The 13,753-nt window shown below is 45.7% G+C and overlaps 1 protein-coding gene and 1 long non-coding RNA gene across 2 annotated transcripts in view; one reads left to right on the top strand and one right to left on the bottom strand.

The window, feature by feature from the left end:
- The window catches only part of LOC117197679 (uncharacterized), an 85,231-nt gene extending 81,341 nt beyond the window's left edge, over window positions 1–3,890 (bottom strand). The window contains exons 1-2 of the long non-coding RNA XR_007476140.1: window positions 2,914–3,890; window positions 400–941 (exon numbers count right to left, since the gene is read on the bottom strand). This is a non-coding gene — a long non-coding RNA (uncharacterized LOC117197679). The remainder of the gene's footprint in view (window positions 1–399; window positions 942–2,913) is intronic.
- A 2,335-nt stretch (window positions 3,891–6,225) lies between these two features.
- LOC101277499 (high affinity cAMP-specific and IBMX-insensitive 3',5'-cyclic phosphodiesterase 8A-like) lies at window positions 6,226–7,827 on the top strand. Its single transcript, XM_033418101.2, is given in 1 exon segment — window positions 6,226–7,827. A coding segment is annotated over 1 exon segment (1,023 nt). The 5' UTR covers window positions 6,226–6,793; the 3' UTR covers window positions 7,817–7,827.
- The last annotated feature ends 5,926 nt before the right edge of the window (window positions 7,828–13,753 follow it).

The raw sequence follows: 13,753 nt of genomic DNA, 5'->3' as shown, positions 1-13,753 counted from the left end.
TTCACAAGACTCACACTTACGGCTTCAGCAGGCAGAAGCTATGACACTGAATCTATGGACACCACACCTCGTTCCCAGTCTGTCATTTTCCATTGGGCTCCTGTTTTTTCCAGGCCCTCATTTACGGCCTCAAGTGGCAGAAGCTCTGAGACTGAAACTATGGACAACACACTTCCTTCCCAGGCTGTCATTTTCCATTTGGCTCCTGTTTTCCCCAGCCGCCCATTTACGGCTTCAGAGGCAGAATGTCTGACGCTGAACCTATGGACACCACACCTCCTTCGCAGGCTGTCATTTTCCATTCTGCTCCTGTTTTCCTCAGCCCCCCTTTTACGGATTCAGCCATCATGGGTACTTCAACATGTTGAAGCTCTGACAATGAACCTATGGACGAAACACCTCCTTCCCAGGCTGTCACTTTCCATTCGGCTCCCGTTTTCCCCAGACCCCATTTACGGCTTCAGCAGTTAGAAGCTCTGACACTGAACCTAAGGACACCACACTTCTTTCCTAGGTTGTCATTTTACTTTCGGCTCCTGTTTTCCTGAGCCCCCCATTTAGGGCTTCAGCCGTCATCGGTAATTCAGAAGGTAGCAGCTCTGACACTCAACCTATGGACACAATACCTCCTTCCCAGGTTGTCACTTTCCATTCGGCTCCTGTTCTCCCCAGCCCCCCATTTACGGCTGCAGCCGGCAGAAGCTCTGACACTGAACCTATGAACATCACACCGCCTTCCCAGGCTGTCATTTTCCATTCGGCTGTTGTTTTTTCCAGGCCCCCCATTTATGGCCTCCAGAGGCAGAAGCTCTGACACTGAAACTGTGGACAACACACTTCATTCCCAGGCTGACATTCTCCATTCGGTTCCTGTTTTCCCGAACCCCAATTTACGTCCTCAGCAGGCAGAAGCTGTGACACCGAACCTATGGACACCACACCTCCTTCCAGGCTTTCATTTTCCATTCGGCTCCTGTTTTCCTCAACCCCCATTTAGGGCTCCAGCCGCCATGGGTACTACAGCAAGTAGCAACTCAACACTGAACCTATAGACAACACACCTCCTTCCCAGGGTGTTATTTTTCATTTGACACCTGGTTTCCCCAGGCTCACACTTACGGCTTCAGCAGGCAGAAGCTCTGACACTGAATCAATGGAAACCACACCTCGTTCCCAGGCTGTTTTTTTCCATTCGGTTCCTCTTTTCCCCAGCCCCCATTTACGGCTTCAGCAGGCAGAAGCTCTGACACTGAATCTATGGACAAAACACCTCCATCCCAGGCTGTCAGTTTCCATTCGGCTCCTGTGTTCCTGAGCCCCCATTTAGGGCTTCAGCCGTCATCGGTATTTCAGCACGTAGCAGCTCTGACTCTGAACCTATGGACACAACACCTCCATCCCAGGCTGTTATCTTCCATTCTGCTCCTGTTTTCCCCAGCCCCCCAATTTACGGCCTCAGCAGGCAGAAGTTGTGACACTGAACCTATGGACACCTCACCTCCTTCCCAGGCTGTCATTTTTCATTCTGCTCCTGTTTTCCTCAGCCCCACTTTTACGGATTCAGCCGTCATAGGTACTTCAACAGGTTGACGCTCTGACACACAACCTATGGACAACACACCTCCTTCCCAGGCTGTCATTTTCCATTCAGCTCCTGTTTTCCATAGCCACCCATTTATAGCTTCAGCAGGTAGAAGTTCTGATACTGAACCTATGGACACCACACTTCTTTCGCAGGTTGTCATTTTCCATTCGGCTCCTGTTTTCCTGAGCCCCCCATTTAGGGCTTCAGCCGTTATCAGTACTTCAGCAGGTAGCAGCTCTGACACTGAATCTATGGACACAACACCTCCTTCCCAGGCTGTCACTTTCCATTCGGCTCCTATTTTCCCCAGACCCCATTTACGGCTTCAGCAGGCAGAAGGTCTGACAACGAAGCTATAGAGAACACACCTCCTTCCCAGGCTGTCATTTTCCAGTGGGCTCCTGTTTGTTCCAGGCCCCCGTTTATGGCCTAAGCAGGCAGAAGCTCTGACACTGAACCTATGGACACGACATCTCCTTCCCAGGCTGTCATTTTCCATTCAGCTCCTGTTTTCCCCAGCCCACCTTTTACATCATAAAGAGGCAGAAGTGTGACACAGAACCTGTGGACAGCACAACTCCTTCCCAGGCTGTCATTTTCCGTTCGTCTCCTGAATTTTCCATCCCCCCATTTTCCACTTCAACAGGCAGAAGCTCTGACACTGAATCTATGGACACCACACCTCGTTCCCAGTCTGTCATTTTCCATTGGGCTCCTGTTTTTTCCAGGCCCCCATTTACGGCCTCAAGTGGCAGAAGCTCTGAGACTGAAACTATGGACAACACACTTCCTTCCCAGGCTGTCATTTTCCATTTGGCTTCTGTTTTCCCCAGCCGCCCATTTACGGCTTCAGAGGCAGAATGTCTGACGCTGAACCTATGGACACCACACCTCCTTCGCAGGCTGTCATTTTCCATTCTGCTCCTGTTTTCCTCAGCCCCCCTTTTACGGATTCAGCCATCATGGGTACTTCAACATGTTGAAGCTCTGACACTGAACCTATGGACACAACACCTCCTTCCCAGGCTGTCACTTTCCATTCAGCTCCTGTTTTCCCCAGACCCCATTTACGGCTGCAGCCGGCAGAAGCTCTGACACTGAACCTATGAACATCACACCGCCTTCCCACGCTGTCATTTTCCATTCGGCTGTTGTTTTTTCCAGGCCCCCCATTTATGGCCTCCAGAGGCAGAAGCTCTGACACTGAAACTGTGGACAACACACTTCATTCCCAGGCTGACATTCTCCATTCGGTTCCTGTTTTCCCGAACCGCAATTTACGTCCTCAGCAGGCAGAAGCTGTGACAACGAACCTATGGACACCACACCTCCTTCCAGGCTTTCATTTTCCATTCGGCTCCTGTTTTCCTCAACCCCCATTTAGGGCTTCAGCCGCCATGGGTACTACAGCAAGTAGCAACTCAACACTGAACCTATAGACAACACACCTCCTTCCCAGGGTGTTATTTTTCATTTGACACCTGGTTTCCCCAGGCTCACACTTACGGCTTCAGCAGGCAGAAGCTCTGACACTGAATCAATGGAAACCACACCTCGTTCCCAGGCTGTCTTTTTCCATTCGGTTCCTCTTTTCCCCAGCCCCCATTTACGGCTTCAGCAGGCAGAAGCTCTGACACTGAATCTATGGACAAAACACCTCCATCCCAGGCTGTCAGTTTCCATTCGGCTCCTGTGTTCCTGAGCCCCCATTTAGGGCTTCAGCCGTCATCGGTATTTCAGCACGTAGCAGCTCTGACTCTGAACCTATGGACACAACACCTCCATCCCAGGCTGTTATCTTCCATTCGGCTCCTGTTTTCCCCAGCCCCCCAATTTACGGCCTCAGCAGGCAGAAGTTGTGACACTGAACCTATGGACACCACACCTCCTTCCCAGGGTGCTTTTTTTTATTTTAAACCTGGTTTCCCAAGTCTCACACTTATGGCTTCAGCAGGCAGAAGCTCTGACACTGAACCTATGGACACCACACCTTCTTCCCAGGCTGTCATTTTCCATTCTGCTCCTGTTTTCCCCAGTCTGCCATTTACGGCTTCAGCAGGCAGAATCTCTGACACTCAACCTATGGACAGACAACACACCTCCTTCCCAGGCTGTCATTTTCCATTCGGTTCCTGTTTTCCCCAGCCCCACATTACAGTTTCAGCAGGCAGAAGCTCTGACACTGAACCTATGGACACCACAGCTGCTTCCCATGCTGTCATTTTCCCTTCGGCTCCTGTTTTTCTCAGCCCCCCATTTGCGACTTCAGCCATCAAGGGTACTTCAGCAGGTAGCAGCTCTGACACTGGACACCACACCTCCTTCCCAGGCTGTCATGTTCCAGTCTGCCCCTGTCTCCAGGCAGAACTAATAGCCATTTCACAGGGCTGTTCCTAGTTCTGAGAACACAACACCCAGTGGTAACAATGCCTCAGCCCATTCCTCCACGCATTTACCTGCGACACGGGCAACAGATAGACAAACACTTCAAGCTTCCTCAGTCCCAGGTCTCCCGTCTCAGGCCAAACTGGGGGCCAACGATGTGCTGAGGCCTAACGAGTGTTTTCTATTGGGAAACCCAGTAGCCTCAGCACAAGCTAAAGTCCTAGCCGCTCCTGCAGCCTAGCCACCGCGAGTCAGCATCATGCAGTCAGCTTTGCCCTCTTCCATATTTGCCACCACCAGCAACATGCAGCCAGCCTTTGGCGACAACCCAGGCATTCTCCCTAGGTCTGTGTCCATTGCTACTGTGTTTGGAGTTGCCACCAGGATGCCCAGTACTGGAGACGGTAGCTCGCTCTTTGCCGACACCACACCGGGCCCACTGTTCATGTGACCTGCAACCCCTACGGCCGGTGGGAGCCTTGGAGTTGGTGTGTCAGCCCCAGGCCTCACTCATTCAGAGGCATCCAGACCACTTAACTTTGGGACAGGTCTAAGTGGGGCACCCAGCACCACTTCTATTCCTACTTTGGGACAGACAACCTGCCATCTACCTACCACGGCAAGGCTGCTGCAGTAGGAGGGGCAGGCACCATCCCAGCATTTGGGAACATACCTGATTCCACCTTAAATCCAAATACCTGGGGCCTACCTGCGCTCAATACAGGTGGTACGGTGATGGCAGGGGACAACACCATCCCCACGATGGGAGGCCCTAGTGTTTCTTTCCACTTTCCACCACTGCACACAGGGCCCATCTGGACGTAGAAAATCTACGTTTAAAAGTTCCATCACCAAGGAGATGAAATCTGTGTCAAGGGACATGTCAGTTTCCACCTTCCAACAGAGCACACCACATCTGCTGGAGTTGCAAGTATGGTTACCACCCGTGGGTTTCAACACACTTCTAGTTCCACCTTATTTCCGAGCACAAGGGGCCCACCTGCCCACTAGGTGGTGGTCGTCTCGGAGGGAACAACATCATGCCCATGATTGGAGGACCTGGTATTCCCGCTTACAACTGGGACCCACCTGGCCAATACACAGGTGGTGCGGATGGAGGGCACAACATCTCACGGGTGCTGGGAGGCCCTGTGTATTAACTGCCATCAGACTTGGAACCCATCTGTGCAGAGAACGGGGTGGGGGCGCCATGGGGGACAGCACCACACCTGCTGTGACTGCATACACTTCTGGGGCCGCATTAATACAAGGCACCTGCCCCCCCCCCCAGCCAAAACCCAGGTGGCGCCACGGGGGACAGCACCATCCATATTTAGAGAGGAACCTCTACTCTCAGGAAGAACACTGGGGCACCCAAGTCAGGACACCCCTCTGACTTAGACGAGCCAGCATTGTGTTTGGAGGCTTCTGGTCAGGGCAGCTGTGCCTGTGCTCATAGGAGCCTGGCAGCCTCATAACTTGCCCAGGGCTTCATAGGAGCCATCAGCTAATTCCTTTCTTCTACGAAGAAACTCTACAAATGAAGAGCAGATCTTATTCTGCAAACTGTGTGTAACCATGAATGGACTTTGCCTCACTGGAAAGTGGCTCAGCCCGTTTAAGTGAAACTTAACCTCCTCTCTTCCTACAGCAAGCCGGAGGACCACACCTCAGGGCTGTGCAAGAGTGAGTGTGTGTGTGCATGTGGCATATGAGCCCACTTCAGAACTACACCAGACTTGAGAAGTTCCAGTTAGGAGAATGGAAGAGAGCTGCCTGTATCATCCACTGTGCCATCCCTGGCTTGACTGTTAACTTGGTGGACCCAAGCCCCCAGCCAGTTTCCCTAGACTTGGAACTGGCAGGATGCCCACTGCTGTTTTCAGATGCTTCCTCTCCCCCTATGCATTTGCCTCAATGGGCCCTTCTCTTTCCCAGCTTTATGTACATATATATATATGTCAATAAAACCTTGTTCATATTAATCTGCTTCTGTTTATGTGTCTTTACTCACTGACTCAGCTGTAGAGGAAGAACTGACATATGTGAGTGGTGACATGGGAGCCAGACTTGAAGACACCAAAATTTTGTGTCCCAGTAACTGGGATGTGGAATTAGGCACACATTATGGCTGCATGTGCTGAGTCCTGAAATCTGTTCTCAGTGAAACGAGTGACAATCAGGAGGAACTAAGGTCCAGAGGAGGGATAGATGGGGTGACTCACCCTGGCTTCTCTGTATGTCTCTCAACAACAAAATGTGAAGATGATACCTGTCATTGGACAGGGAGGAACAATTAGACACTATGTGTCCATTGTCAGAGTGTGCAATGGCAACAATAAGGCTGAGAAAATAGCTGAATGTGTTCAGTCTGACACTCATACAGATAATCAGTCAGGCAAACATAACGACGGGAGAAAAAACTCACTAGATGTCAGAACTGCTGCCTCTCGAACAAGAAAAGTTTCCAGCCAGAGACGACGCTCCTCCATGGCCCGGATACATTCCATGTAGATTGAGGCGCCCATCACCAAGGCAATCGATATCATCAGTGCTGCCCAGGAAAGCAGTCCCATGCCTGTGACAGAAGCCTTAGATCGTGTGCTGGAAATTCTAAGAACCACTGAATTATATTCACCACAATTTGATGCTAAGGACAATGATCCTCATGCCATTGACCTTGTTGGGGACTTAATGTCTGATGTTTTGTGAAGACCATCCAGGAATGAGTATGTTCTTTCAACAAAAAACCTTCAACAGGTTTCCAGCAGTGTAATCACCTCCACCTTCCTTCACAACGTCCAATCACAGATAACTCGGGCCATGGAAAATGAGGAATTCTGGGACTTTGATAGTTTTGAACTGGAGGCTGCCACTCATAAAAGGCCTTTGATTTATCTTGGTCTCAAAATATTTGCTCGCTTTGGAGTCTGTGAAGTCTTAAAATGCTCTGAGACAATGCTGAGATCATGGTTGCAAATTATCGAAGCTAATTATCATGCTTCTAACCCCTACCACAATTCTACACATTCTGCCGATGTGCTTCACGCCACTGCCTATTTTCTCTGCAAAGAGAGGATAAAGCAAACTTTAGATCCACTTGATGAGATCGCTGCCCTCATTGCAGCCACTGTCCATGACCTGGACCACCCCGGGAGAACCAACTCCTTCCTGTGCAATGCTGGGAGCGAGCTGGCCATTCTGTATAACGACACTGCTGTGCTCGAGAGCCACCTCACGGCCTTGGCCTTCCAACTGACCACTCGTGATGATAAATGCAACATCTTTAAAAACATGGAGAGGGATGACTACCGGACGCTGCACCAGAGTATTATCGACATGGTCTTAGCCACAGAAATGACAAAGCACTTTGAGCACGTCAACAAATTTGTCAATAGCATCAACAAGCCCTTGGCAGCATCAGAGGAAGATGGAGAAACTGGTAAAAATCAAGAAGCCATAATCACTATGCTCAGAACTCCAGACAACCGCAGTCTGATCAAACGAATGCTGATTAAGTGTGCTGATGTGTCAAATCCCTGCTGACCCCTGGGCAAGTGCAGTATCTCAGAATCTGGTGCACGTATCTCAGAAGAATGTTTTTCTCAGACTGATGAAGAGAAGCGACAGGACTTGCCTGTAGTGATGTCAGTTTTTGACAGAAATACCTGCAGCATCTCCAAATCCCAAATCTCTTTCATTGACTATTTCATCACAGACATGTTTGCTGCTTGGGACGCCTTTGCAGACCTGCCTGAGTTAATGCAGCGTCTTGACAACAATTTTAAATACTGGAAGGGACTGGACGAAATGAAGCTGCGGAGCCTCCACCCACCTCCTGAATAGTGGGCGACACTGCCTGGGGCCCTGATGCTGTGTCCCTCTAGTCACTTGGGATTCCTGAGGGCAGAGTTCCTTGGTCCTTTCGTCCCCCGGTCTGCAGAGCCTGTAAGAGCACACAGGGATGTCGGCAACCTTCTGTAGCCACCATCTGATGCCACTGCCATAAAGTGAGACTTAGTCCACTCAAGGTACCTGGGCCTGCTGCGGGGGTGCTTCAGAAAGTCACGTGAGAACCATGGTTTGCCTTCGCGTCCATTAAAACACGAGCTCAGGACTGCCCCTGCAAAGGACGGAGATGGATTTCCTGCCAGTGACAGAGAGTATCTCGTTAAAATTTCTCAGTTATGTTCAGCACTTAAGAACAGCTAATGGCAATCGGATCTTTTTTCACATCATAGAATGTGCAATCACTCACTTTGGAACACTACTGAAAGTGACTTCTCTTTCAAAATTGAACAGAAAATGCAGACAAAGAAATTTTGAAGTTGATTATTAATATCAATTATTAAAATGTTTTATTTTATTAGAAGTTCAATATTTTCTATGAATTTAAAAATAATTCAAAGTCAAAGCCAACTTTAAATGCCATGACCAAATTTATATGATTCATATTAATTAAATACACATTACTTCGTGTACAGACTTATTTTCATAATGCAAATTTCAAATATAAAATGACACAATTTTACTGCAAAAAAAAAAAAAAAAAAAAACCACACTGGAGGCTATATAATCCCTGATGTGTGATAAGGAACCACACTTTATGATTGTACTTTTCGAAAATGTTGAAATGTCTTTTGCAAAAACAAAACAAAACAAAACAAAAAACCACACTGGAGGCTAGATAATCCCTGATGTGTGATAAGGAACCACACTTTATAACTACTTTTCAAAAATGTTAAAATGTCTTTTGGGGCATCTTTTTATTCAATTGAGACTTAGGCCAGTCATCTTCATACATTCCCACTACACTCAGAGAGGATGGATTTGGCATCCAGGTTCATGTATCTGGAGAAACAAAGGAAGAGTTCATACCTGCTCTGTAATTATTGAAAATTTAAGTTGACCTCAAATGTCCCATGCTGCTTAAAATAGCAGAAAAGATCCTCTTTAATAACTGGCTTGGCTCTGAGCTAACTCACTAAAATATCAAATCACAAGAGTTATAATTGTGCCCAGTTATGGCTGACCCTAGAGTTCTGCTGGGCCTTCACTAGGTTTCATAATGGCAAAATTCCTGAGTCTGTGCAGCCTATCTTCCACTTGGAGGGGAGAACAGAAACTCATGTATATTATCTGGTAGGTTCGCCAGTAATAAATGCTATGGAGATTAAGCAGTATATGGTGAGGTGAGATTGTGGGCAGGGAGAAGCAAGGCTTTCAACTTAAATGGTAGACAGGATAAGTCTTACTGGGAAGGTGGAATTTGAACAGTCTAGAGGGATTCAGATGAGTCAGACATCTGAGGGAAAAGCATTCCAGATCATGGGAATAACCTCTGCAAGGCCCAGAGGAAGGATGCCAGTGTCCTCAGGGAAGAGTTAGTAAATAATGTGGCTGGAATAGAGTCAGCAAGTAGTAGGGAGGGAAGGAGGAAAGGAGGACAGAGAAGATGTGTGTGGAGTTCCATGCACACCATTTACTGATTAAGTAATCACAAACAGTTAATTCAACCTTCAAGTGCTTCAGTGCTTTTCCTATGGCCTACTGACCTCTCAAGAGTTTTGGAAGGATAAAATAATGTAGGGAAGTGACTTATAAGCCATTGTTACTCTTCTTTACATAAGGATAGATGGATAGACAGGTAGATATAGATAGATAGATACATAGATAGATAGATACACAGATAGATACATAGATACATAGATACACAGATAGATACATAGATAAGATAGATAGATAGATTAATAGAGTTAAGGACTGAATTTCTGTGCCCACCCACCCACCAAATTCATATGTTGAAACCCTATCCCCTTATGTATGATGCAATTAGGAGGTGGGGCCTTTAGGAGGTAATTAGGTTTAGAAGAGGTCATGAGGATGAAGCTGCCATGATGCAATTAGCTCTTATAAGAAGAGGAAGACACACCAGAGTTTTCCCTCTCCACCATGTGAAGAGACAGCAAGAACGTGGCCCTCTACAAGCCAAAAAAGGAGGACTCACCAGAACTAGATTTGCCTTGATCTTGGACTTCCCAGACTCTAGAACTGTGTGAAACGTCTGTTGTTTAAGCCACTCAGTCTATAATATTTTGTTATAGCAGCCTAGGCATACTGATACAGATGGGTAAACAGGGAGATAATGATTGATAGATGATAGATAAATAGAAAGATAAATAGATAGATATACATACATACATTCATACTCACTTCAATGACAGATGGAGATACTGCACATATACGTATGCTTAATGAACTCCTTAGAAAGCTTTCACTTGGCAATTCAACTGGGAGATCCCCTTTTTAAAGGAAGCATAAAAGTGCTTACTTTTATGAAGTACACACATGGAAAATATAACTCAGCCTAAAAATGCACAGCACTGAGCCTAGTGCAACATTTCTGAGATTAGACATGTAAAAACAAAGAACACCATCACAGAGAGGCTTCCAGACCCCTCCAGGCACCCAGGCGCCTGATTCATTTACTCTGAGTTGTTTGTTATGGTTCCAGAGGATCAAAACTCCTGCTCCCGAACCCTTTTTGTTTGTTTTTTTAGATTCCATACATGCGTGTTAGCATACAGTATTTGTTTCTCTCTTTCTGACTTACTTCACTCTGTATGACAGACTCTAGGTCCATCCACCTCACTACAAATAACTCAATTTCATTTCTTTTTAAGGTTCAGTAATATTCCATTGTATATATGTGCCACATCTTCTTTATCCATTCATCTGTCCATGGACACTTCCATGGACAGTTGTCCATGGAAGCAACTGTCCATAGGTTGCTTCCATGTCCTGGCTATCATAAATAGAGCTGCAATGAACATATTGGTACATGACTCTTTTTGAATTATGGTTTTCTCAGGGTATATGCCCAGTAGTGGGATTGCTGGGGCAGGACAGGAATAAAGATGCAGATGTAGAGAATGGACTTGAGGACACGGGGAGGGGGAAGGGGAAGCTGGGACAAAGTGAGAGAGTGGCATGGACATATATACGCTACCAAATGTAAAAGAGATAGCTAGTGGGAAGCAGCCGCATAGCACAGGGAGATCAGCTCAGGGCTTTCTGACCACCTAGAGGGGTGGGATAGGAAGGGTGGGAAGGAGACGCAAGAGGGAGGGGATATGGGGATATATGTATATGTATAGCTGATTCACTTTGTTATAAAGCAGAAACTAACACACCATTGTAAAGCAACTATACTTCAATAAAGATGTTAAAACAAAAAACAAAAAACTCCTGCTACCTGGCTTCAGAGAATCTCCTGCCCTTGTAGTCAGAAATGCCTCCCAGAAGCAGGGTTGACATCCAGGTTACTTCTAATAGTTCCACACCTTCCATCTGTGGTGCCTGGCAATATAACCAGGGACAATTTTTAATTTTAAAAATTCATACTTCTTGACTTTTTATTTTTTAAAAAATGGACTTCAAAGCTGAAAAGAATGATCCTGATAAGGCAAGCATTTAACAAATGTATGAGAGATTTAAAGATAATTTTGAATTTCATGTTTTGATGCATTTACACAGTTGAAGCTATTTCTAAATAAATAAAAGTATTTTTTAATGAAAATAATACATGAACATGATAGCAACTCAAATAATACTGAAATTCAACCCATCTAACCCCAGTTCCCCTCTCCAGAGACAGGTTTTTGCTACTTCAATGTCACCCCCATAATTCTAAACATTATGTTTATCCTGCTATATCCATTTTAGATCAATTTTAACACCCTAACATGAAGGAGGAAGAGAAACTCCTACCCCCACTACTACTCATCACTCTTCTTTTCTAATACATCATATTCATGTCATTACTCATACTGCTTCTCTTTTGTAACTTCATGTAGTTTTCCTAGCTTTACTGATGGGAGAAGTGGTAGCATAGTAGCTAAAAGCACTGGATCTGGACATGGACCACCTACCTGGCTTGGAAGCTTTCTTCCTCAGTTAATTAGCTCTGCAATCCTGAGTAATTTATATAACCTTCCTGGGCCTCTGTTTCCTCACCTGTAAACCGAGGAAATGGATGATACCCATTGCACGGAGTTTCTCATGACAATGCAAATAATAATAAGGCATTTGCAGCCTTTTAGTATCCAACACACAGAAGCTCTCCAGAAATATTAGCTCTAGTATATAGCTATACTATCAACTTTCTTATGGTATCAACTTTCCCCCTAATCTCATCATTTTCTTTCTGCATGAGACTATTTGTGCACCCACAGCTCTCTGTCTTTCCTCTCCCCTGTACAACTCACCTTCTGTCAATACCATGTTTGTTTCATTTGTCTGTGCTGATCACATTTACATTTTCTTATGCAATCACAGCAAAGGGTCCTGTGTTTTATCTACAGGTTGACAACAAGAGTTGAAAACCAAGAAGTTATATTAACTATTTAAGTTTTGCTCAGTCCTGGGGACAAGAGAATGGTAGGACTGTATTTTCTTCTCTCTAGGTATGGTGCCCCTACTTCTGTCATTATCAATTATTTAAACTCATGCTATATTTTAGTTTGCTTTTTACTTCAACTATTATCTTCTCACAAGATTTCATTACTTCTCCTAAAATTTCACCCACCTTCTTCTTTTTTTCTCCCTGCACTATTTGCCCATAATAAATTAATTTTTAAATTTTCAAATTCAATATTGTTTCCTTGGCTGGGTCCCATCCTTTGCCAGAACGCTTGTCCCTCCCCTACTCAGTTTGGAATCTGTAAGACCAAAGTAAGGATAAGATCTTAAAAGAAAGGGGACCAACTTGCTTTTAGGCTAGGCCAGAAATAATGACTAATTACTAATTATGGAAAATGCATAATTCTGGCCCTATCATCCTAATTTCCTTGCTTTGTGGGAGAGCTAACCATCTGGATTTCAACCAGGTTATTATGAGGCAGGTAGTCCTTATTCCATACTGAGCCAAATACTGCTCTAGGCCATCAGTGAGATCTCACCAAGGGGGTCTCATGTATCTTGTAAGATTAAAAATTTTGTAAGGCACTTCAGGCTAAAACTCTGATTAGTAATAAGCAGGGTATTTTCCCTGAATATGTCTCTCAAGAATTAGAAGGTGGCTTGGGGAAGATTTGAGAATTTCAGACTCACGGATGCATGTCTTTCTTGTCCTAAATATTTTCCTTTTAGAGATCTAGAAACAGCCCTTGACTGTTATGAGACTGCCCGGCCCTCCCTGACCCAGTCACTGCTGTGAACCCAGGTTGATGTGATGTAGTGAGGCTGCCTAACCAGCAGTTCATACTTTACCTGAGACAGACCTGGGCGTGGTCCTCTCAGCAGTCCCAGGACAGGAACTTTCTCTAATTATTGAGAGACACATGCAGGGAAAATACCCTGCTTATTACTAACCAGAGTTTTAGCATGAAGTAGCCATACAAAATTTTTAATCTTACAAGATACATGAGGCCCTTGGTGAGATCTCACTGATGGCCTAAACCAGTATTTGGCTCAATATGGAATAAGGACTACCTGCCTCAGAATTACCTGGAGTACTGGCTGAAATCCAGATGGTTTTCAGATGCCCCTCCCAGGTAAGAAAACCGAGGCTTGGAGAATCCCACAGGTGCTAAGTGGTAGAGCCATAATACGTATCTCCTGGATTTGTCCAATGCTGAGGAACTGGGAGAGACAGAAAAACCAAACCAAACAAAACCACTCTTGAAAAGTTGTCTCTCTGAGGTAAATAGTACTTTTGTCTTGAATTCACAACAAGTTGGAGATCAGAGACTTTCTTAGAAGTAGGTTTTCACAAGACGGAGG

Source organism: Orcinus orca, chromosome 1 (assembly GCF_937001465.1).
Source record: "Orcinus orca chromosome 1, mOrcOrc1.1, whole genome shotgun sequence".
NCBI classification, from domain to species: domain Eukaryota; kingdom Metazoa; phylum Chordata; class Mammalia; order Artiodactyla; family Delphinidae; genus Orcinus; species Orcinus orca.
Note: the sequence above shows the minus strand (reverse complement) of the source record. Positions and strands in the feature narration are given on the sequence as shown.